The sequence below is a fragment of the Myotis yumanensis genome, unplaced genomic scaffold (genome assembly GCF_028538775.1).
Source record: "Myotis yumanensis isolate MYYU_CA2020_CCGP unplaced genomic scaffold, mMyoYum1.0.hap1 SCAF_20, whole genome shotgun sequence".
NCBI classification, from domain to species: Eukaryota; Metazoa; Chordata; class Mammalia; order Chiroptera; family Vespertilionidae; genus Myotis; species Myotis yumanensis.
In genome coordinates this window covers 14893240-14918491 of record NW_027223771.1, presented here as the reverse complement: position 1 = coordinate 14918491, position 25252 = coordinate 14893240, and the positions used below count along the sequence as shown (strand labels likewise).

The 25252-nt window shown below is 44.9% G+C and overlaps 1 protein-coding gene across 1 annotated transcript; it reads left to right on the top strand.

The window, feature by feature from the left end:
• Positions 1-1646: 1646 nt before the first annotated feature.
• Positions 1647-14528, top strand: LOC138998293 (zinc finger protein 211-like). The gene is made up of 4 exons (XM_070400352.1): positions 1647-1905; positions 10185-10308; positions 11268-12659; positions 12798-14528. The coding sequence occupies exons 1-4, from the start codon at positions 1903-1905 to the stop codon at positions 12812-12814; spliced, it is 1536 nt and encodes a 511-aa protein (XP_070256453.1). The 5' UTR covers positions 1647-1902; the 3' UTR covers positions 12815-14528.
• The last annotated feature ends 10724 nt before the right edge of the window (positions 14529-25252 follow it).

The window sequence follows — 25252 nt, the reverse complement described above, 5'->3', positions numbered from 1 at the left end:
CCACATTATAGTCTATGTCCATGACCTATGCATATATGTACATACTGTGTTTAAAATATTTTTGTTGATTTTAAAGTGGAAGGGAGAGGGAGAGATAATAACATCAATGATGAGAGAGAATTGCTGATTAGTTGCCTCATGCATGACTCCACACCCTCACTGGAAATTGAGTCTGCAACCCATGTATGCACCCTGAACAGGAAAATAGCCAGTATCACATGACCTCATCATTTGTGGAATATAATTAACAGCATAAACTGATGAACAAAAATAGATTCAGAGACATAGAAGCATCAAACAGACTGTCAAACTTCAGAGGGAATTCAAGGGATGGAGGGGGTTAAGGAATCAACCGAAGGATTTATATGCATACATATAAGCATAACCAATGGACACGGACACTATGGGGGGTAAGGGCATGTGCTGAGGCGTGAGGGTGGCTGGGCAGAGCTCAAGGGGACAAAAAGGAGTTATATGCCATCCTATATGTAATACTTTAAACAATAAATAATTTTAAAAATAAAAATAAAATAAAAAGAACCATGACCTCCTGGTTTGTATGTCGAGGCTCAACCACTGAGGTACACCAGCTGGACAACATTATTTTATTTGCTTTTTTAATATTTTTATTGATTTCAGAGAGGAAGGGAGGGGTAGAGAGAGATATAAACATCAGTGATGAGAGAGAATCATTGATTGGCTGCCTCCTGCACGCACCCCACTGGGGATCAAGCCCGAAACCCAGGCACATGCCTTGACAGGGAATCAAACCGACGACCTCCTGGTTCCTAGGTCGATGCTCTACTGCTGAGCCATATCTGGCTCGGCTAGACTACATTATTTTAAAATTTATGAAAATATATGTAGTTTTTATTGTTGATAGTATTATCAATGTCCCACATTTCCCCCCTCTGTATATATTCTTTGGTGGATCTCTTACATTCCTCCCACCTCCTTCCCCTCAGAGATCTGTTAGTTGGCTCCAGTTAGCCAGGCCTCTGGTCCCATCTAGTCTCTCCCCAGGCATCACTCTGCCACAACACCTTTTTTTAAAAAAATATATTTTTATTGGTTTCAGAGAGGAAGGGAGAGGGATATAGAAACATCAATGATGAGAGGGAATCATTGATTGGTTGCCTTCGGCACACCTCCCACTGGGGATCCAGCCCACAACCCAGGCATGTGCCCTGGTCCAGAATCTTCAGTCCGCAAGCCAAGGCTATGTCCACTGAGACAAACCGACTAGGGCAGCCACAACACCTTTATAACCTAAGTCAATGGTCCACAAACTCATTAGTCAACAGAGACAAATATCAACAGTACAAAGATTGAAATTTCTTTTGAGAGCCAAATTTTTTAAACTTAAACTATATAGGTAGGAACATTGTTATTAACTTAATTAGGGTACTCCTAAGGCTTAGGAAGAGCCACACTGAAGGGGCCAAAGAGGCTCATGTGGCTTGGGAGCCGCAGTTTGCCCACAATGGAACTAAGTCATTGGCTGGGATGCCAGTACGCCCCTGGGCGGTTGAGAAAACTACATTACCCAGAAGGAACTGCACGCATGTGGGAGGTGCTAAAGGGCATTTTGGTGTCTGCGCATTTGGTTAGGGCGGGACTTCCTGCTTCCTCCTGGTGGTGGACATTTCAACTTTTTAGGTCTTTGTTCACAGATTCACAGGCTTCAGGGCGCTGGTCGTGAGGAGGAGGAGGCCTGGGCGGCAGCGCGCCTGCCGTGCTGGGTGTGTCTGAGGCTCCTTGAGCCCAACAGCCCGAGATTGGCGTCCCCGTGCCTCCCGTACTCCTCTCTGCTCACAGCGTCCCCGCAGCCTGACCCCATTTCACCCTCCAGCCTTGGGGACCGGCCTCTCAGGTCCCGCCGCCCAGGTCCCAGCGCTCAGAATGGTGAGTCCCTCGAGGGCGACACATGGCTGATGGGGGAAGAGGGTGAAAGGCTGCAGGGCCGCCTTGTGAGGACGTGATGGTGCGACTGCGCAGGGAGGACTCGGGAACCCGGGCCTGTTGTGGGTGTAAAGGCAACACAGAGAGGAGGGGAGGTTTTGCACGAGGAGTTTTACTTTCACTCTCAGGACGCTGGGGCCATAGATGGTTGTGAAAAAAATAGGGACATTTTCTGAGGCCGGATTCTAACTTTTCTTAACATTGCTCAGAGGAAGGACAGCCTGGAGGACAGAGGACAGCAGTGTGGACAGGAGGGGGAAGTCCTGTAAATGATAAGGGAACTGGCAGAGTGAGCACTGAGGACTGAGCCCTGAGATAACACAGGCATCTGGAGGGCACATGGCCTCTGGGCTGGGCAAGGACACTGAGCAGCCTGAGCCCATAGAGCCTGGTGGGTGCCAGGCTGTCAACAGACCATTTTCTTTTCACAAATTTTTCCAAATACAGAATGAATTAGGTGTACGGGTTTGTGGAGCGTATTTCAGGGCCTCACCCCCTTGTGGCCTCTGAGAGAGTAGAGTCCTGGGACTGTCAGCTGCTCTTGTAGCCCTTGGACCTGGGGACTTTGAACAGACACTCAGCCCAGACTCCTAAGGCCAGGAGTAGGGCTTCATGAAGTGGAACTTGTTTGTGGCAACCAGTGTAATGAGTGCGAGGTCCTCCAGACATAGGTTCCAGAATGTGCAAAGGCTGGGAGTGAAGAGAGAGCTGAATCAGGAACCTGCAGGTATGTTTTTTAAAAGACATATATATTTTTATTGATTTTAGATGTAGAAAGGATGGGGGAGGGAGAGAGAGAAACAGGGATGAGCACGAAGCAAGGATTGGGTGCCACCTGCACAACCCCTACTGTGGCTCCAGCCCACAACCCGGCATGTGACCTCACCAGTGCATGAGACTATGCACAACTAACTGAGACCCATCAGCCAGGACTGTAGATCACTTTCATACAGGGAATTATGGTCAGTTTGGTCATGGTAGTAGTAGCTCAGAAGGGACAGTGTGAACCTGAGGACTGGCTTTCTTTTTCTTTTTTTAAATTTCTTTGTTAATTAAGGTATTACATATATGTCCTTATCTCCCCATTTTCCTCCCACCTCCCCACTCATGCCATCACCCCCCTGTTGTCTGTGTCCATTTGTTGGTCTTATATGCATGCATACAAGTCCTTTGGTTGATCTCTCCCCTTTAACCCCACCCTCCCCTACTTTCCCTCTAAGGTTTGATGATCTGATCAATGCTTCTCTGTCTCTGGATCTGTTTTTGTTCATCAGTTTATGTTGGTCATTATATTCTATAAATGAGTGAAATCATGTGATATTTATCTTTCTCTGACTGGCTTATTTCACTTAGCATAATGCTCTCCCGTTCTATCCATGCTGTTGCAAATGTAAGAATTCCTTCTCTTTTACCGCAGCGTGGTATATCATTGTGTAGATGTACCATAGTTTTCTAATCCACTCATCTGCTGATTGGCACTTAGGCTGTTTCCAAATCTTAGCTGTGGTGAATTGTGCTGCTATGAACAGAGGGGTGCATATATCCTTTCTGATTGGTGTTTCTGGCTTCTTGGGATATATTCCTAGAAGTGGGATCACTGGGTCAAATGGGAGTTCCAACATGTTTAGTTTTTTGAGGAAACTCCATACTGTTCACAGTGGCTGCACCAGTCTGCACTCCCACCAGCAGTGCACGAGGCTTTATTTTTCCCCGCATCCTTGCCAACAGTTGTCATTTGTTGATTTGTTGATGATAGGCATTCTGACAGGTGTGAGATGTTACCGCATTGTCGTTTTGATTTGCATCTCTCGGATAATTAGTGACTTTGAGCATGTTTTCATATGTCTCTTGGCCTTCCTTCTGTCTTCTATTTAGGTCTGTTGCCCATGTTTTGATTGGGTTGTTTATCTTCCTTTTGTTAACTTGTATGAGTTCCCTGTAAATGTTGGAGACTAAACCCTTACCAGAGATAACATTGGCAAATGTGTTCTCCCATTCAGTGGGCTTTCTTGTTGTTTTGTTGATGGTTTCTTTTGCTGTGCAGAAGCTTTATAGTTTGACATAGTCCCATTTGTTTATTTTCTCTTCAGTTTCCAATGCCCTAGGAGGTGTATCAGTGAATACATTGCTTCAGCATATGTCTGAGATTTTGCTGCCTGTGGATTCCTCTAGTACTTTTATGGTTTCTTGTCTTATGTTTAACTCCTTTATCCATTTTGAGTTTATTACTATGTATGGTGTAAGTTGGTGGTCTACTTTCATTTTTTTGCATGTATCTGTCCAATTTTCCTGACACTACTTATTGAAGAGACTGTCTTGAATCCATTGTAGGTTCATGCTTTCTTTGTCAAATATTAATTGAGCATAGTGGTTTGGGTCGATTTCTGGGTTCTCTATTCTATTCCATTGATCTATGTGTCTGTTCTTGTGCCAGTACCAAGCTGTTTTAAGAACAGTGGCTTTGTAATACAGCTTGGTATCTGGTATTGAGATCCCACCTACTTTGTTCTTCTTTCTCAGGATCGCTGCAGCTATTTGTGGTCTTTTTTTATTCCAGATGAATTTTTGGAAAGTTCGTTCTAGGTCTGTGAAATATGCCATTGGTATTTTAATGGGAAGTGCATTAAGTCTATAGATTGCTTTGGATAGTATGAACATCTTGATGATGTTAATTCTACCAATCCATGAACACGGTATGTTCTTCCACCTGTTTATGTCTTCCTCTATCTCTTTTTTCAGTGCTCTGTAGTTTTCCGAGTATAGGTTTTTTACCTCCTTAGTTAAGTTTATTCCTAGGTATCTTAATTTTTTTGGTGCAATGGTCAATGGGATTTTTCAGTCTCTTTTTCTGTAAGTTCACTATTGGTGTATGGAAATGCCATAGATTTCATGGTGTTAATTTTGTATCCTGCTACATTGCCAAATTCATGTATTAAGTCTAATAATTTTTTGATGGAGTCTTTAGGGTTTTCTATGTACAGTATCATGTCATCTACAGATAAGGACAGTTTTACTTTTTCTTTTCCAATTTGAATGCCTTTTATTCCTTTTTCTTGTGTGATCGCAATGGCTAGTACTTCCAGTACTATGTCAAGCAGGAGTGGTGAGAGTGGGCATCCTTGTCTGGCACCTGTTCTTAGGGAAAATGGTTTTAGTTTTTGCCCATTGAGTATGATGTTGGCTGTGGGTTTGTTATATGTGGCTTTTATAATGTTGAGGTATGATCCTTCTATTCCCACCTTACTGAGAGTTTTTATCAAGAAAGTATGATGGATTTTGTCAAATGCTTTTTCTGCATTAATTGATATGACTGTGTGATTTTTATGTCTCAATTTGTTTATGTGATGTGTCATGTTTATTGATTTGTGGATGTTGTACCATCTTTCCATTCCCGGGATAAATCCTACTTGATCATGGTGTATGACCTTTCTGATGTACTGCTGGATCCGATTTACTGCAAAATCCGATAGGATTTTGTTGAGGATTTGGGCATCTATGTTCATGAGGGATATTGGCCTGTAATTCTCTTTCATTGTGTTGTCTTTATCTGGTTTTGGTGTTTGAGTGATGCTGGCTTCATAGAATGAGTTTGGAAGTGTTCCTTCCTCTTGAATTTTTTGGAATAGTCTGAGGAAGATAAGTTTTAGTTCTTCCTTGAATGTTTGGTAAATCTCCCATGTGGAAGCCATCTGGCCCCAGGCTTTTGTTTGCTGGAACCTTTTGATGACTGTTTCAATTTCTTCCATAGTTATTGGCCTATTGTGATTTTTAGATTCTTCCTGATTGAGTATTGAAATGTTGTAATTTTCTAGGAATATGTCCATTTCCTCTAGGTTGTCTAATTTGTTGGAATAGAGTTGTTCATAGTATTTTTTAGCAATCCTTTGTATTTCTCTGGGGTCTGATGAAATTTTGCCTCTTTCACTTCTGATTTTGTTTATTTGGATCCTCTCTCTTTGCTTCTTGTTGAGCCTGGCTAGAGGTTCATCAATCTTGATTATCCTTTCCAAGAACCAGCTCTTGCTTTCATCGCTCTTTTGTATTGTTTTTTTGGTCTCCATGTCATTTATTTCTGCTCTGATCTGTATTATCTCCTTCTGTCTGCTCACTCTGGGCTTTTTTTGTTGTTGTTGTTGCTCTTTTTCTAATTCTTTAAGTTTTAGGGTAGATCATTTACTTCCATTTTATCTTGTTTTTTGAGGTAGGCCTGTAGAGCTATAAACTTCCCTCTCAGGACAACTTTAATTGTTTCTCATAGATTTTGGATTGTTGTGTTTTCATTGTCATTAGTTTCCAGGATGTTTTTAATTTCTTCTTTGATGTCATTGGTAACCCAATCAATATTTAATAACATGCTATTCAGCTTCCAAGTGTTGGAATTTTTTGGATTTTTTTTATTGTAGTTTATTTCTAATATTATGCCAAGCATCTGAGAAGATGCTTGATATGATTTCAATCTTCTTGAATTTGGGGAAACTTTGCTTGTGACCCAATATGTGGTCTATTTTTTAAAATGTTTCATGTGCACTTGAGAGGAACGTGTATTCCATGGATTTGGGGTGAAATGCTCTGAAGATGTCAATTAAGTCCATCTAATCTAGTGAGTCATTTAGAATTGCTGTTTCTTTGCTGATTTTTTGTCTAGAGGATTTATCCAGTGGTGTCAGTGGAGTATTAAAGTCCCCTACTATGATTGTATTGTTGTCAATCTCTCCCTTGATATCTTCCAAGAATTTTTTTTTTATGTATTTGGGTGCTCCTACATTGGGTGCATATATTTTTATCAGGGTTATATCCTCTTGTTGTATCGTTCCCTTTAGTATTATGAAGTGACCTTCCTTATCTCTTGTTATGGCCGTCTTTGAGGTCTATTTTGTCAGATATAAATATTGCTACCCTGGCTTTTCTTTTCATTTCTACTTGCCTGAAAGACATTTTTCCATCCCTTCACTTTCAGTCTGTGTGAATCCCTTGTTCTTAGGTGGGTCTCATGTAGACAGCATATATATAGGTCATGTTTTTTTTATCCATTCAGCCACTCGATGTCTTTTGATTGGAGCATTTAGTTTGTTTATTTTCAAAGTTATTGATAGATAATTGTAGCCATTTTTATTTTTTGTGCCTGTGTTCCTTCCCTTTTTATTTCTTCTTTTTATACCAGTCCCTTTAGCATTTCTTGCATTGCTGGCTTGGTAGTGATAAACTACCTTAGCCTTTTATTGTATGTGAAGATCCTTATTTCCCCTTCAATTTTCAATGATAGCCTTGCTGGATAGAGTATTCTTGGATTCAGTCCTTTCTTTGCATCACTTTGTAAATTTTCTTCCACTCTTTTCTGGCCTGATGTGTTTCTGTTGGGGAATCTTTTGATAATCTAATGGGATATCCCTTGTACACAACTTTCTGTTTCTTTCTTGCAGCTTTTAAGATTCTCTCTTTGTATTGAACATTTGCCGTCATAATTATGATGTGTCTTGGTGTGGGTCTTTTTGGGTTCATCTTGTTTGGGACTCTCTGTGCTTGTATGATTTCTTTCTTCTCCACATCAGGGAAGTTTTCTGATATTATTTCTTCAAATGGGTTTTCTAACCCTTGTTCCTCTTCCTGTTGTTCTGGCATCCCTATTATTCGTATGTTGCTTTATTTCATGTTGCCCCATAGCTCCCTTAGGCCCTCCACCTGTCTTTTAATTTTTTTTCCCAATTTCAGTTCAGTTTGGGTGGTGCGTTTTGCTTCCCTGTCTTCTAATTCGCTAATTCGGTCCTCCACTTCTCCTAATCTACTGTTGAAACATTCCATGGTGTTCTTTATTGCAGCTATATCACTCTTTATTTCTTCTTGATTCTTACATAAGTTAGTGATTTTTTTTCATCCATCCTGTTTATGAACTGTATAACCCTTATTCTGAATTTTTTCTGACATATTGCATGCCTCTGTTCTACTTAGCTGCTTATCTGGTGATTTTTCCTTTTCATTCCTTTGGGGGTTTCTTTGTCTACCCATTTTTTATTTCACCAACATCTCTAGATGTTGATTTGTGCAGGTGCTGTTCCTTTGGTGGCAGTTGCTCCTCGGGCTGCAGTTGCTCATCGGGAAATCGCAGCAGCAGCTGCTCCTCAGTTGGCAGTGACTCCTTTAGTGGGTGCTGTTTGCAGCAGCCGTGGCTCCTCTGGCAGGTGGGGGAGGGCTGCTTGCACAGCTGCTGCTCCTCATACTGGGGTAGGCTGCTGCTTCTCTGATAGGGGCAGGCTGCATACGGCTGCTGGTCCTTGAACAGTGGCAGGCTGCCCGCGTGGCTGCTGCTCCTCGGACATGGGTGGACTGCTCACATAGCTGCTACTCCTTTGATGGAGGCTGGCTGCACACGGCTACTGCTCCTCGGATGGGGCGAAGAGTTCTTTATATATTCTGTGAAATTTAGAGGAAACTGTAATGATTCAGGTATTTATAGGTTACAGTGACAATATCTTGTTAGGAGTCCTCTTATCAGATGTCTGGATAGCCACAACTCCTTTAGCACCCAGCCGGCGGGAGGCTCCCTGGCGCCCAGCAACCCCTGCACTCTATGCACGAGGCCAGAGGGTAAATGCTCGCTAGCCTAGGAATAGTCTCACACTCTGCGCCAGGACTGGCTTATTTGCTGTGGCCACTGTTTGTGGTAGGTGGTTGTCATAAGGACAGAAGTTGTCATGTAGAGTGTGGGGGAGAAATAATCACATTGCAGTAGCAAATACCTTCAAAAGATGAGTAGACCTGAGATTAATTGGAGGCCAAAGAGTAATTCAAAGAACATGAGACTAGGGTTGGTACAAACACCTTTTCTAAACTCTCACCAGGATTTTGTTGTGGCCCTCAATGTAGCCTGGCTGTGGGGAGGTGAAGTCCATCTTGTGGACTAGCTTAGAGGCTTGAGTGGTCATTTGTGAGACTCACTGGGCATGCTGCAGAGGGCCATCAGGGTTGGGACTTGAGTGAGGGTTAAGTGAGGGATGTTGGCTATGACTAGTGAAGGGACATCAAGTGCAGCATCACAAGAGTTGGGCTATGGATATCTGAGATCTGATTGTTGTTCTTAATAGTTGAGGTTGAAGGGAAAAAAAGTCATGGAGAGAGGCCTACATAGCAAGATACAAGACTGCCTCTATGAGTGTGGACTATTAGACTCTGGGCAGTACTTGATCTTGATTCAATTTGACAAACCTCCTCTGGACCACACATGCTGAATAATAAGTAAAAGGCCAGGAGATGAGTATGGGCGCTGGGGCTGTGGAAGTGCAAGTGTAAGGGAGGTGTGGTATAAAGAGTGATGAGCACTCGAGAGGGATTGTGAATTCATGGTGATAGGTCCCTGACATTGACATGAGAGTGAATGGAGGGTGATTCTATTTATGCTGGTCCCTGGATGTAACAATAAGGTGAATTTTAGGATAATTGCCTGTAGAGAGAGGTGTTTGGGTGCTACATTCTAGGTTAAGAGCTTAGGTGCCATTTAACTATCCACCTGCCTTTTGTTGGGAGTGACACACTGGTTGATGGGACTGAGATAGCATTCCTCAGTGTTACCCAGTCCTGTAAATCTCCACTGCCATGGGTAAGGAAGAAGGGTAAGAGAGAAATAGATTATGGCGGTTGTGTGAACTGTAATTTTGGAAAAGAAGTTGATTAGAAAAAAAATTATCCACGCCATGGAAAATTTGCATTACCTTTGATGTTGTGCCTCTGGGAAAGAAGCTGTGTGAGAGAAGTGTTGTTCAAAGAACTATGTGCAGCAGGTAGTGCAAAGCGACAGCCTCATACCTTGGGGTTGGGATAAAGCTGATGAAGTGTGATGCCATGTTTTTGGTGTCTTCAAGGAACAATCAGAAGGACTACAAGTCTATTTCCTGAAGAGACCAGTATCAAATCACTCACACTATTTTTTATCGTCAACATCCCTTTCTAACCTGTTTTGAACACCCACTCTATTGATAAGAGGTAGTGTGGTATACATGGGATTTGCAGAGCTCAGGTATCTTCTATCTGTTCAACTGCGTTAATTGTTGTGGGAAGAAAAATATCAGCAGAAATATAAGAAGACAGTGGCTTTCATAGGATGTAAGCCTGGTATTTCATGTAATATATAGAGTGAAAAGAGAAGATGGGTGTGGAGGGTAGGGAGTAAGACAGACATATAAACTTAGGAGTGAATCTGATCATGGGCTGTACTGTCTCCATTATGACAGGATATGAACTTTGAGGATGTGGCCATTGCCTTCTCTCAGGAAGAATGGGGGATCCTTGATGAGGCTCAGAGATTTCTGTACTGCGATGTGATGCTGGAAGTTTTTGCACTTGTGTCATCTGTAGGTAAGACCTTCACATTCTCCCAGTGTCCTGAGGTGATGACCTCTCTTCCTTTATTCCTCAGCCGTAGCTTTCTCTCTCCCACAGCCAGAACATGGCCTCTGCTACTTTCCCCCACTTTCCTGTCAAACATGCTGTGGCTGTCAGGCATGAGCTGGATGGGGAGCTCTGAGTAAAGGTCTCCAGGAACATCACTAACACCTGTTACTTCAAAAAGTACAGGAAGTGTTAGGGAATCAGGAGTCTTGGAGTGAGCTTAATGGGTCCCAGCTTGCACTTTCTCTTCATGGGAGCCTGACAGTGTCCGCATGCATAGCTTCAACTTCTCCATTCTTTCTTTAGGTAAGTGTTCTTTGTAGCAGCTTGTGTCATGTTGTGGTCTTTAAATACATGAACCATTGGCTGTTCTTGTAAGGCCCTCATTCAATTGTTTGTTATGTTTTCTTCCCTGAATACTGTAGCAATCAGTGTTGCTCTGGCCCAGTGCTGACCGCTCACTTCTTCATCAGCTGTTTCTCTGCATTGTTGACTCTGCAGTATTCTGCAACATTGACTAGTGCATGTGTTATGACGTGCACATATGTGCTAAGTAGTCCTCTAAACCAGCTACTCCTTTATTGAATTTTACTTGGAGTAAGATGGAGCCAATGTCGTGCATAGCTTGCCCCAGTCCCCAGCAGACAAGCTTTGCTGAATTTTGTTAGTTGAAGGATTAGCTGGAGATCCATATTCTAATCCATGTGGTGCTTGCCATGTTTGTCATATTTCTGGTGAGGCCTCCCTGTGTTGTGATCTTCATTAGCGCAGAAAGTCAGAAGAGCCTCTTATTAATCCTTCTTGCACATCTCTTATTTTCAGACAATTGCATGGAACCAACATGTGATGTGTAACACACTTTTGTAATGGGACTTGCCCCTGTCACCACATTCAACATTCATTTCCTTACCCTTTCTCATTTTCAGGTTGTTGGCATAAAATTGATGGTGATGAGGCCTGTTCTGATCAGAGTGTATCTATAAAAGGAGAGTCAAAGGTCAGGACTTCTAAGACAGCTCCAATCACCCAGAAATTCCCTCTGTGTAAGCGGTGTTTCTCTGCGTTAAAAGGTATTTTGCACCTGACTGGATCTCATGTAGCATATTTTGAGCAGAAAGCATTCTATAGTGACTCATGTGTTGTAGACTTCTGTTTCAGTGCAAACTCTCAACAGAAACAGAGGAATGAATGTGGAGAGGAACCCTGGAAACAAGCTATGGACAGGGCTTCCTTTGTGAGCAGTTCCAGCCTCTACTTATCTACGATGCCTTCAACCAGCAGGGAGTATGGAGAAGACTTGCAATACAACTCTGATATTCCTAAGCACCACACCACTATCAACACTGAGGAGCTACCCTGTGGCCGTGAGATTTCACAGGAATTTCACAGGGGAAAAAGTCATCACCAGTGGGGTGAATGTGAAATTGCTGCAAGCCACAACCTGAAAGTTGTTCAGTGCCTGGGTGTGTGTTCTGGAGAACTGCTTTATGAGTGTAACAAATGTAGGAAACTGTTTACACGAATCTTTAACCTCAATCGACATAAGAGAGTTCACACTGGAGAAAAGCTGTATGACTGCAGAGAATGTGGGAAGTCTTTTCATCGAAGGGCTCACCTCACTGAACACCTCAGAGTTCACACTGGAGAGAAGCCATATGAGTGTACTGAATGTGGGAAGTCTTTTAGCCTAAAATCTAACCTTATTAGACACCTGAGAGTTCACAGTGGTGACAAGCGATATGAGTGCTGTGATTGTGGGAAGACCTTCAGTGATAAGTCTTACCTCAAACTACACCAGAGAGTTCACACTGGAGAAAAGCCATATGAGTGTAGAGAATGTGGGATATCCTTTCCTCGAAGGGCTCACCTCACTGTACACCTCAGAGTTCACACTGGAGAAAAGCTGTATGAGTGTAAAGAATGTGGGAAGTCCTTTCGTCAAAGTGCTTACCTCACTGAACACCTCAGAGTTCACACTGGAGAGAAGCCATATGAGTGTACTGAATGTGGGAAGACTTTTAGCGTAAAATCTAACTTCATTAGACACCTGAGAGTTCACAGGGGCGACAAGCGATATGAGTGCTGTGATTGTGGGAAGACCTTCAGTGATAAGTGTAACCTCAAACAACACCACAGTGTTCACACTGGAGAAAAGCCGTACAAGTGTAGAGAATGTGGGGTGTCCTTTCGTCTAAAGGCTCAGCTCACTGCACACCTCAGAGTTCACACTGGAGAGAAGCCATATGAGTGTACTGAATGTGGGAAGTCTTTTAGCCAAAAATCTAGCCTTAGTAGACACCTGAGAGTTCACACTGGAGGTAAGTTTTAAATGTGCAGGGAATGTTTTGTTTTTCTCAGTATAACAACACTGAAGGTGACTCTTTGGGACCTATTTTTCTGAATTTAAACCCATTTTAATGGAACATACACTCTGATATATTTCTCATAAGTTTCAGGTACAAGTGAGGCTTGAAGGAGCTGCATTGTACTTGCTAATATGCCCAGACCTGCTAACCGATTGATGTCACAGCAAACATTTGTGGCTGAAGAGATTTCACCTCTGCCACCTGGCTCACCTTAAGAGTGTGCATCACTCACAAACCCTCTGTGCTAAGGGGAAATGTATTCTATGTTTTCACTTGTGTTTAAGAAAATTATGATTACTTCAAGCTCTTGACAGGATCCTCATTCCTTCTCTCTGACTAGGGCATGCGTCTGACCCAGGGTTTGTCCAGACCACCCATCCTCAGCTAAGAAGCGCAACCTCTGTCAGGGACATTGTGTGTCTCACATTATGCTTTTCTGAATTGTTTTATTTTCTAATTCACCAACCTGCAAATTCTTACTGTCCTCTGTTCTAGTTTATGATCTTTTAGTAAAGGTGTTTTTTGCTTTTGTACCTTTAATTTTGTTGGTTATATTCACTGCCTGGGATGATTTGAAAGGTTAGTTGTGATCTGTCACACGCAGAGGTGAACAGATAAGGTAGGGTCCCAAGCTCTCTGTGCTTTGGAAGGCACATAATAATGACAAAAATGACTCTTTGGTCAATATTAGTTTATTTTGTATTGCTGACCAAGTCCTTTAACGAAAATCTGCATGACATTTTGGTTCTAATTTTTTAGCCTGGTGCCTATATTATTGGTGAGGTCAGAGAAGAGCCCTTTGTTGTGCTTCTGTGAACAATATGAATTATATTCTCTGTTCATAGTATGTCTTACATACTGTGAAGGAGCCCTGAGCCATGATGTGTGAAATTTCATAGGCTGGTTTCATTTGTTGTAACACTGTGAAGTGTAATCAATATTGGGACAAACACTGTTTTCATAGTGAGTGGAAGAGATGGCAGTACATTGGGTGAAAATTGCCTCTTCTAAACATTATCCACAAATGACCCAGTCCTGAAGCTTGTTTGTTCTTTTTGTAGCTGAAGTGATTTGTTGTGAAAAGAATCTCATGGTTTTGGGGATTTCCTGGGCCCCTCTATGGTGTTCACCTCAAGGTTATCACAACAGGCAAGAACTCGAAGCTAGAGGAGGAATCATCACATAATTAGTCCCAGGTTGTGTATTTTGTGACAGTTCAGCATTCCTGATCATTCTGATTGCAGTAGTGTTCACTTCTTGACAATATTTGCTGCCACTGAGGCAGCAATGATTCTCTCAGGAAATGAGGAGAGAGATGGTCATGTCTAAATAGAGTTGCCATCTTAATTTTCTAAATACAGAGGGATATCTGTGTTTTTATTTGGAACCACATTTTAAGGCTTTAGTTAGGTATATGTGTAACTGACATACAACAAAAAGCACTTTTCTAATGTGTACTATTTGGTGAGATTGAACATATGGATTAAGCTTCGAAACAGTTACAAGTGAAATAAACTTCTCTGTTACCCATACCCATGGTGGGGCAATAGTATGCTTACAGTTATGAGTATGCAAAACCCGTAATTTATTTTCTTATTTTAAATGACAATCTATACTAATGAAACAACAATTAGATCAGACATCTTCCGGACATCCTTCTGGACAAAGCCATGGTGGCGGGGGCCAAGGCAGAGTTGGTTAGGGGCGACCAGGCCAGCAGGGAGGGCAGTTAGGAGTGACCAGGCTGGCAGAGGAGGGCAATTAAGGGTGATCCAGCCAGGAGGGGAGGGCAGTTAGGGGCGACCCGGCCGGTAGGGAAGGGCAGGTAGGGGTGACCAGGCCAGCAGGCAGAATCTGTTAGGGGTGACCTGGCCAGCAGGCAGAGGTGGTTAGGGGTTACCCAGCTAGACAGGCAGAGGCAGTTAGGGGCAATCAGGCCAGCAGGCAGAGGCAGTTAGGAGCGATCAGTCTGGCACCGGTGGGAGGGGGGGTAATTAGGGGCTATCAGCTGGCAGGCAGAGGCAGTTAGGGGCAATCAGGCAGGAAGCAGGTGAGTAGTTAGGATCCAGCGGTCTCAGATTGCAAGAGGGATGTCCGACTGCCAGTTTAGGCCTGATCCCTGTGAGCAAAATCTGCAGTCGGACATCCCCCGCAGGGTCCTGGACTGGAGAGTGCAGGCTGGAATGAGGGACCCTCTCCTCTCATGCACAAATTTTGTGCACTGGGCCTCTAGTCTGTGTGTGTGTGTGTGTGTGTGTGTGTGTGTGTGTGTGTGTGTGTTATGCAAAGTGTCTCCTTGGGAGTTTGACCAGGAGACCGGTGGTTTGATTCCACACTATGACATGTGATGACCACCAGGGGATGGCATGGAAGGAAGGAAGGCCCAGATAAGTCCTGATTGCTGACCAGGCCTAGGGATTCTACCCGTGCACAAATGTTGTCAACCAGGCCTCTAGTTTTATATATTTTACAATGTATTTTTAGACAGAAGGGCAGAGGGTGAGAAACATCAATCTCCTGCCTCCTGCATGCCCACTACTGCAGATCCAGGCGGGCAGGTTCCCTGATCTGGAATCAAACCAATGACCTTTCAGTGAACGTGATCAAGCCCAACAAACTGTTGCAGTGTCGGTGAGTGTGTTACATTTTAAGATATGCAGATCTGTGATCTAAAATGGTCATTCCCTTTGCCTTCCCACCCACCCACAGTAATGAAATGTCCAGGTTTTACATTACCCTGCCAGCACATGTGATTTATTTTTTAAATAGTAGGCCAAGTAATGAGTATACTGTTAACTTGTTTTTTTGTTTTAATAACATTTCCCTAAGAATTCTTGGTGGTGAACATTTCTTACTGCATAATTGACACTGTCTTTATCTCCTTTGTTAAAATGTGTGCTCAGGATCCTTTGCCTACTTTTTCAGTTAATTTATTATTCTTACCAATAGGAGGACAGTGCTTGACATCTAAGACATGTGTTTGAGTTTCACTCCTTCCTCATTGACTCAAGTGATTTCTTTGCCATATGGAAGCATTGGTTTTCAATTTTGGAAAGAAAGTTGTTTTTCTCAACTTTTATCCTATGGACAATTAATAGTCACTCATACCATACACTTATAAGTTGAATCTGCATTATTAATATTCTCCACCAGTGTTCTTTAAGTCTAAACATTTAATAACACATTAAGTCAGTGGTTCTCAACTTGTGGATCGTGACCCCTTTGGCGGCCGAACGACCCTTTCACAGGGGTCGCCTAAGACCATCCTGCATATCAGATATTTACATTATGATTCATAACAGTAGCAAAATTACAGTTATGAAGTAGCAACAAAAATAATTTTATGGTTGGGTCACAACATGAGGAACTGTATTTAAAGGGCCAGAAGGTTGAAAACCACTGCATTAAGTGAAGTCTAGGTTTGTAGTATTTCTCAATTTCCCTGGTGTAAATACTCTCATCATCACTAGGTTCAGACTGCCAAAATGATGACATAGAACATAGACTTGATAAGATATTTCAGTAGTACATCGTTATAATTTATTTTCAGCATACTGATACAGTAGCAATAAAAATGCTCAAGAAAACATAATAAAACAGCTGAATTATTGGGAAGTGGCAAGTGTTAAACATCTTTAAAAGTGTAATTGATTTAAAATATTTATTTGACCTGAATACACACACACACACACACACTTATATATATAATATATAATATTTTTATTCAGAGAAGAAGGGAGATATAGAAACATCACTGATGAAAGAAAATCATTGATCAGCTGGCTCCTGCATGCCCTACACTCTGTATCAAGCCTGCAATCCTGGCTTGTGCCCTGACCAGACTCTAACCTTGACTTCTTGGTTCATAGTTTGTACTCAACCACTGAGTAATATTGGCTGGGCTAAAACACACTTTTTAACATACACTTTTATGTTTCCATACATGCCTGCCTCCCTGAAAGGAAATCCTCCTCCCCTTTTCAGTGCTTCCTCATTGGCATATGATATTACTGCTGCAAGGACATACTCTACCTTTGTAATAGCTTATTTCAAATATATCCATATAAAGAAAACATGATGAAACTTCATGAATTCTATTCTAGCCTTCCATCACAATCTGTCATCATGGTGGTTGTAGTATCTATCCTCAGATACATTAGTGACTTATTTTACTTAAAACCCCTGGTAAATTTGGCCTGGACTATACAGCTCAATTGATTAAAGCAACATCTCAATGACGCCAAGGTTGCAGGTTCCATCCCCCCTCAGGGCCCATGCAAGAATCAAATGATGAATATATAAAATTCGTGGGACAACAAATGGATGTTTCTCTCTCTCCCCCTCATACTATCTCTCTCTAATCAATATATCTGTGCGTTTTTGTTGTTTTTTTTTTACCAAATGAGTCAACACATGTGAACACTATCACTGACCAGGGGCCCTGTGGTGAACCAGCCATAAGGGTTCTCATGAGAGCAGAGCACACAGTGAGGGAGAGAACAGGAGGAGAGGGGCCCCTGCTGTCAGTGTGGAGGATGGGGAACGGGCTGAGCTGCACAGTCACCCTCAGGTAATTATGGCATCTGTGCTCCCTGAAACTAAACCCTAAGGGGCTGGGGAAAGCTCTGGGCCTGGACATCAGCCTTGTGGCCTCAGCACCTTCCAGCCACGGGTTGAAACTGGGCTATTTTGGATTCAGGTAGTTGAGACCAGATCCCTCCCAGATGTTCCGGAGCAGCTCCTGATACTTGAGGCCCTCAAATCAGCTCACCTGCCTCTGAGCAGCCCACACACCCCTGAGCCTCACAGGCATTGTTTGCATCTCTCTACTTTTGCATTTCTCGGTAATTTTCCATTTTCATTTCATTGAAAATATTTCAATGGTGAGATCATTCTGCAATACAAGCATTTCCAGAAGGAGAGGCTTGGTCTCAACAAGATACCACATTGGGGGGATGCATTACAGGTGGTCTCCCCCCTTCATCAGTTTGGCCTGTGCAGAACAGACATTTGCACCTGAAGTGAGGTGATGGAGCCTGAACTCTGAGGGACAATATACTGTGGGATGTGAGGTTGAGGGGGCAGAGAGGTGGGGTGTTGGGACAGGGTTGGTGATTGGGTTTTCTGCCAGCATATAGGGAAGTGTCCATTGTGTGCGTGTGTGTCCTGTGGCACTGTCTGGGTGGCCCCAATTATTTGTTTCTTTGTGTGTGTGTTCCCCTCAGGGTATTGCCCATGTCTACAGTGTGAGTCTATGTGAATCTGGACATAAGCCCAGCACCTGAGTGCCCTTCTGTACCTGTGTATTTCTGTGCTTGGGTTATCTGTGAGCCCCCAGGTGAGCGCCTTCTTCCCTTCCAGGTGTCTGGTGTCCCTCTGGAGGTCCCATCTCAAGTCTCAAGGATGGATTAAGCATAGGGTCAGTTCAGAGAATCCCAGGCTGTGGGAAGGTGGGGAATTGGGGGAGACTCTGATGACTGGAGATAGAGAGTGTGGATTGGGAACATTTGTGAAGGACACTAGTCTTTGTGAAGGAGTTGGAGGATCCAGGATCCTGTGAAGGAATATGAGGATCAGTTCATGTGGGAGGAAGCTGAGGGGGAAGACTTCTGGGCTCCTAAGTCCCCACTGGCAATGAGGAACTGGGCATCCCAGGAGAGGGGTGTCCCTTGCCATGTCAAAGCTAGGCTGACAACTAATACAGGAAGGTGCCTGGGGCTCTGTGGAGCATCACTCCTGGACTTCTGGGCTCTGGTCATCTACTGGGTGTGCATGGCCCACCCAACACTGGGGCCAGGAGGGAGAATGAGGACCAGTGTGGAGAACCATCCAGCGACCCTTTAGCACAGGTTCATACACAGAACAAATGGAAAGCACAGGATCACCATTGATGTTAACGTCAGCATTTTTCACCATCATCTTCACTGGGAGCTCTCACCAGGGCCATGCAAAAGATAAGGAGACTTGGAATCAGGTACTGACTGATGTCAATTGAAAAGAACAAGGATGCTGGGATGCTCACAGTCCTGTACCCTTCCCAATAAACATTCTTAATATGTGGGAATTCACCTTGACAATAGTAGGGGAATCCAGGCAGCCAGGGATTTACCCAAAGTCATACTCAGAATTGGTTTTGAGTTTGCTGCCCATGACATATTGCCAAAATCCTTTTTTGGAAGTTCACTCCTTTGAATCTTAAAAATCCATGTTGATGAGGAGAAAGCTAACCATCATGACTGACTACCATTGTCATTTCCTACCTGTCCCCACTCTCCTTTGACCTTACACAGCCCAAAAGAGGTTGGCACTATATGCTTACCTTAATGAGGCCCATCAAGTATACCAGGTTCCGCTGGTGAGGTTTGCTGCAGTTCTGTTATGTGCTTTGACCAATGAAATGTGGTGGGAGTGAAGCTTGTCACCACTAACAGAAGACTCTGGATCCATTGAGACTGTCCACCCTCTCTGTCCATCTCTGATAATGTCAACAGGTACCTACATGGTAGCACCTCCTTTATTCTGGTCCCAGGAGAATCAGGGTGGACATGTGGTATGAACAAGAAAGATACCTTCTTCAAACAAAGCCACTAAAGATTTGGGGCTGTAACATCTAGCCAATCCTAATGGCTATGAAACACCAACTCTACTCTCTAGGAGGCTTTGATGTTATTGTCAGCCTAACATTAGAGGCCAGACCTCTGTCATAGACACACCAGAGGACCGGTGCATGAAATTCTTGCACGGAAGGGGGTGTTCCATCAGTCCAGCCTTCACCCACTCCAATTGGGACCCCTCAGGGGATGTCCAACTGCCAGACACCCCTCTTACAATCTGGGACTGCTGCCTCCTAACCACTCACCTGCCTGATTGCCCCTAACCCCTCTGCCTGCCTGAGTGATTGCCCCTAACCTCTCTGCCTGCCTGTCTGATCGCCCCTAACTGCCTCTGCCTGATTGCCCCTAACTGCCCTCCCCTGCCAGCCTGATCGAGCTCCCATCTGCCCTCCCCTGCCGTCCTGATCTTGTCACTAACTGCCTTCCCCTGTCAGCCTGGTTACCCCCAACTGCCCTCCCCTGCCAGCCTGATCTTGCCGCCAGCTTCCCTCCCTTGCCAGCCTGATCTCTCCCCTAACTGCTCTCCCCTGCTGGCCTGATCGCCCCTAACTGCCCTCCCTTGCGGGTCTGATCTTGCCCAACTGCCCTCCCCTGCAGGCCTGATCTTGCCCCCAACTGCCCTCCTCTGCCGTCCAATTTGTTTCTGATTGGTCAGTTTCTATGCCAGTCAGCATCAAAAGCTCCACCTACTAGGCAGCCATTGTCTCCTTACATTCTCCCAGATTTGGTTCTGATTGGTCAGTTTCTATGCCAGTCAGCATCTCTGGGCCTATCAATGAGGCCTGATCAGAAAGGCGGGGCTGATCAGCAGCCCAGGTGGAGGGCTGGAGAGAAATGGAGGCGCTGCTGTTGGCTAGGCCAGGAGAGAAAGAGAGGCAAGTTCTGATCAACGGCTACTACAGAGGCTGCGGTTCACAACTGGCCTCTCTCTCTGCAGCCCTCTCTCCAGGTCTGATCCACAGCCCCCAAAGCAGTCAGTGCTGGGTCGGGGTGCCCACAGCAGCCCCGGTCAGTGGGGCTGACAGAGGAGGGCAGTGGGAGCAAAATCAGGCCTGCAAGGGAGAGTAGTTGGGGGTGAGATCAGGCCGGCAGGGGAGGGCAGTTAGGGGTGACCCAGCACTGTCTTCCGGTCTGGTTGAGCCTTGGGTGGTGATCGGTGGTTGGGACCCTGGCTCTTTATTATATAGACTAGAGGCCTGGTGCACAAAAATTTGTGCACTCAGGGAGGTCCCTCAGCGCGGCCTGTGCCCTCTTGCAGTCTGGGACCCCTCAGAGGATGTCTAACTGCTGGCTTAGGCCTGTTCCCCAGGGGATTGGGCCTAATCTGGCAGTCAGACATCCTCTGGCAGCCCAGGAGCCCTCGGGTGATGTCTACTTGCCAGCGGAGAGCAGGCCTAAGCTGCAGTCAGACATCCTTAGCACTGCTGAAGAGGCGGGAGAGGATCCCGCCACCACCGCTGTGCTGGCAGCCATCAGCCTGGTTTGTGGCTGAGTAGAGCTCCCCCTATGGGAGCACACTGACCACCAGAGGGCAGTCCTGCATTGAGTATCTGCCCCCTGGTGGTCAGTGTGTGTCATAGTGACCAGTCATTCTGCTGTTAGGGTCAATTTGCATATTACCTTTTTATTACATAGGAGTGCCTGGCCAGCCAGGATGAGGGGCTGATGGCTGTTTACAGTGCCTGTGAGGAACTCTGTAATGGAGGTACATATACTTGACTGGAGTCAACCCGCAACCCTTCAGTCCTAGGGCCAACACTCTATCCACTGAGCCAAACCAGGGAGGGCTAACATGTACACTTTTTAAACATGCCCTTTTGATGTTTCCATTCATGCCTGCATTCCTGAAACCAAGTTCCTCCTGCCCTCAGTGCTTCTTCCTTGGCATATAAAATAACTGATGCAAGGACACATTCTACCTTTGAAATAGCTTATTTTAAATCTATCCATATGAGGAAAATACCAATGAAACCCCATGAATCCTATTGCAGCCTTCCATCATTATCTAACATGATAGTTGTTCTTGTATCTATTTATCCGTAGGTACATTGGTGGGTTACTAAACACCCTATATGTCTGGCCTGCCCAGATAGCCCAGTTGGACAGAGCATCATCTCAATAATGCCAAGATTGCAGGTTCCATCTCCAGTCAGGGCCTATGCAAGAACATTTCTGACCAACCCAGGAAGGCCCAGTCTAATCCACTGTAGGAAATTACAGGAACAACAAATTAATGCATCTCTTTCTATTTCTCTCTCTCTAAAATCAATATACATGTTTTATTCACCCAGTCAGTCCACGTGTGAACACCAGCACAGCTCAGGGACCCCAAGGTGACCTGCAGCCAGCATCCTCATTAGGGTCAAGCATGCAAAGATCCAAAGAACAACATGGGAGGTGCCCCTGCTGTCAGTGTGGAGGGTGGGGAATCCACACTGAGCTTCACAATCACCCACAGGGGATGATGACATCTGTGCTTCCTGAGACTAAGAGGCTGGGAGTAGATCTGGGTCTTGACATGCCCTTTGTGGTCTCTGCACCTGGCAGCCAGGAGTTGAGACTGGGAGTGAGTAGATCTGGGTCTTGACATGCCCCTTGTGGTCTCTGCGCCTTCAGCCAGGGGTTGAGACTGGGCTGTTTCAGAATTCAGGTGGTTGAGGAGCTCAGATTCCTCTCAGGTGTCAATGCTGGGAGCAGCTATGGCAGCTGGGCAGGTGGGTGTGTGCAGGAAAAAGCCCAGGGCAGTTGCCAGGGACAGTTCGTGCTGAGTGATGTGAGTGGCACTGAGGCCGCTCTAGTCCCAGTTCAGGCTGGTGACCACTCTGTTCTTTGGGGCCATAGTTAGTGGGAAATGGAACATAAGTTACCAGGGTAGTCATGACCTGGGGGTCAGCATGTCCTTCAAGAAAACTTGTGACCCAGGAAGGGCCAACCTAGTCCACTGTAATGAAGGCTCCAGCCATTGACCAGCCCAGGGAGGGAGAGGAGCTGTCTCTGCAGAGGCTGATGCCCTATCTGCCCAGCGTGATGGGCTGCAGGCTGGTGAGACTCGGGGTCCTCTTCTGGGATGCAAGAGTCTTGAAGTTTAGCCACTAAAAGTTGTAGATATTATCAATCTAAGGAAACAAAATGGTCCTCTTCTTTCCTTATTGGGTAAACATCCACCATTGCCTGGCCAGTGTGGCTTAATGATAAGAGTGTCAGCCTACACACATAAAAGATGGTGAATTAAATTCCTGGTCAAGGGCAAGTGCCTGGGTTCAAAGTTTAATACATGGAAACTACTGGGGCCTCATGCAGGTGGAATCCAGTTGATGTGTGTCTTTTACTTCCAAGTTTCTCTCTCTCTCTCTCTCTCTCTCTCTCTCTCTCTCTCTCTCTCTCTCTCTCTCTCTCTCCATCCCCACTCTTCCACTCTGAATAACAATTAATGGAAAAATATCCTCCTGTGAGGATTATGAAAAACAAAATAGAACCATCCACCACCGCTACCCTGACAAGGGGCCTCTGCCTGCACAGCCCACCCCTCCTTGTGCTCTCTTGCCTTTTCCTGGGATGTTCCCACTGCAGCTTGGACAAGCTCTGTTTTTCCCAGGAGTTGGCAGAGAGGAGCCCCAGGCAAGGTCCTGGGAGGAACTTAGGTTCTTTATCTGTCTGAGAGGAGCTGGTGAGGGCTCTTCTATCTCCATCCAGAGGTCTCTCCAGCCTGCTCCTCCCCATCCCCCAGGCACCTGGCTCACTGCATCTGCACCTACTTCTGTATTCGGGAGAAGCCTATGATGCTTTGGGCCCACAACCCAGTTCACCTTGGAAAGTCCTGCCTGTGGCCAGCACACTCACACCCCTGAAGTTTTGGTATTGTTTGAGTCTCTGTTTTTGCATTTTGGGGGTAATTTTCCATTTTGATTTTATTAAAAATAAAGCTGCCTCCTCCACACACACACACAAAGCCAGTCCCAGAGGTAGCATGGATACTCCAGGAAATTGTGCTGTGTTTTTAGTTATGAGAACATTTGGCTATACATTGGCAGAGAATATAACCTAATGGTTTTGTGGATTGTACTGGCCTCTCTAGGGTGTTCACCTTAAGATTGATGCTCAACAGGCAAGAACTCAAAGGTAGAGGAAGGTTAACCCTCTAATGAATCCCAGATTGTGTCTTTTGTAACCAGTCAGCACTCCTGTTGGTTCTGATGGCATAATCTACACTGCTTGCCAAAATTTCTTGCCACTGAGGAAAGGCTCTTCCTCCCAGGATATGAGAACTGACACGCAACAAACTGCACTTTCTAATGTGTGCTATTTGGTGATCTTTGATGTACATATAAATCTGTGAAACCATCACACATGAAACAAACTTATCTGTCTCCAATACACATGGTGTAACAGAAATAAATTTACAATTTTGAGTCCCCAAAGCACAGAGTTTATTCTTTTTAAATGTATTTTAAACATTACTTTTATTGTATCTTTTAGGGAAATGGAAGGGAGGGTGAATGAGAGAGAAACATCTATGTCAGAGAAATATATTAATCTGATGCCTCCTGCCCTCCCCTCCTGGGGTTTGAGGAGTGCCCTGGCCTGATCTAGTGACCTTTAATTATAGGGGATGATGCCCAACTGACTGAGCAACACTAGCGAGGGCAGAGTAAATTTTTGTTTTATCATTTGTAAATTATTGTATTAATTTCCTACTAACAACTCTAGACCTTTTTTTTTGGCACACCCTATTTATCTCCTGTCCTTTTATAATCTTTCTCTCTCTCTCCCTCTCCCTCTCCCTCTCCCTCTCCCTCTCGCTCTCCCTCTCCCTCTCTCTTTCTCACTCACTCCCTTCCCCAGTCCTTCTTGCAGGCATTGGTTTTCCTTCCATTACAACACATTGGTTCATATTTTTTTATAATTTTACTAGAGGCCCAGTGCATGAAAGTCATGCACAGGGGTGGGGGAGTGGGGGGGGGGGGTGTCCCTCAGCCTGGCCTGTACCCTCTCACAATGTGGGGCCACTTAGGTAGGATCCCTAGGCCTGGCTGACGATCAGAGCCTATCAGGGGCTTTCCTTCCCCTGGCTGCCAGCAGCTGGCCCCACCCCTGCCGCTGCCACTGCTTGCCATCTGTGCGGCACTGCCCGCCCCTCCCCCAGGTTGCCTCCCTCTGCGACAGGCTGGGGTGCGATTGCTTGGTTGGCCTGGGCCTTCCTCTGAGGGGCGACCGCTAGCTGGCCTGCACACCACCTCAGTGTCACTGGCCAGTGGCCTGGGCCTCCCTCTGTGGGGCAGTCGATTGCAGGGCTCCAGGATTGATCGCCCAGCAGAGGGAGGCTGCGCCCACCTGGCCAGGGCTTTGTGATCAGTCGCTGTGCAGAGGGTGGCCTGGGCCTCTTTCTTTGGGGCGATTGTGGAGCCCCCTCTCACCCCGCAATGGATTGCCCCGCTGGCCAGTGGCCTGGGCCCCCCTCTTTGACAGAGCCCCTCCATTGATCATCCCACAGCGGGTAGCCTGGGCCTCCCTCATAGCGTGGTCATGGTTGTGTGCTGTTTGGTTGTTCAGTTGGTTTGCATATTACGCTTTTATTATTATAGATAGGCACTATAATGTGTGTCTCTTAACAAATATTGGTTTCCTCCATGCTGCACAATTATTTTGAGATTCAACACAAATGTAAATAGTTAATTTTTTATTGCTGAGTAGTATTGTAATCTGTGAATTACCACTTTAACTATTGATCCGTCTATGATTTTGGTCATTTCTAAGGTTGGGATATTATAAATAAATCTGCTGGGAATATTTGCATTCACTTCTCTATATTGATATATGTTTTACTGATCATAATGTTGTTGTGTAGGTGAATGTGTTACATTGTAAGATATGTGGAACTGTGATGTAAAATAGACATCCTCGCCCTAACCGGTTTGGTTCAATGGATAGAGT

Bases quoted from the DNA above. Each gene is read 5' to 3' on its own strand.
- LOC138998293 (XM_070400352.1), top strand. The intron at 10,309-11,267 runs GTAAGACCTTCA...TCTCATTTTCAG, and splicing joins TGCACTTGTGTCATCTGTAG to GTTGTTGGCATAAAATTGAT.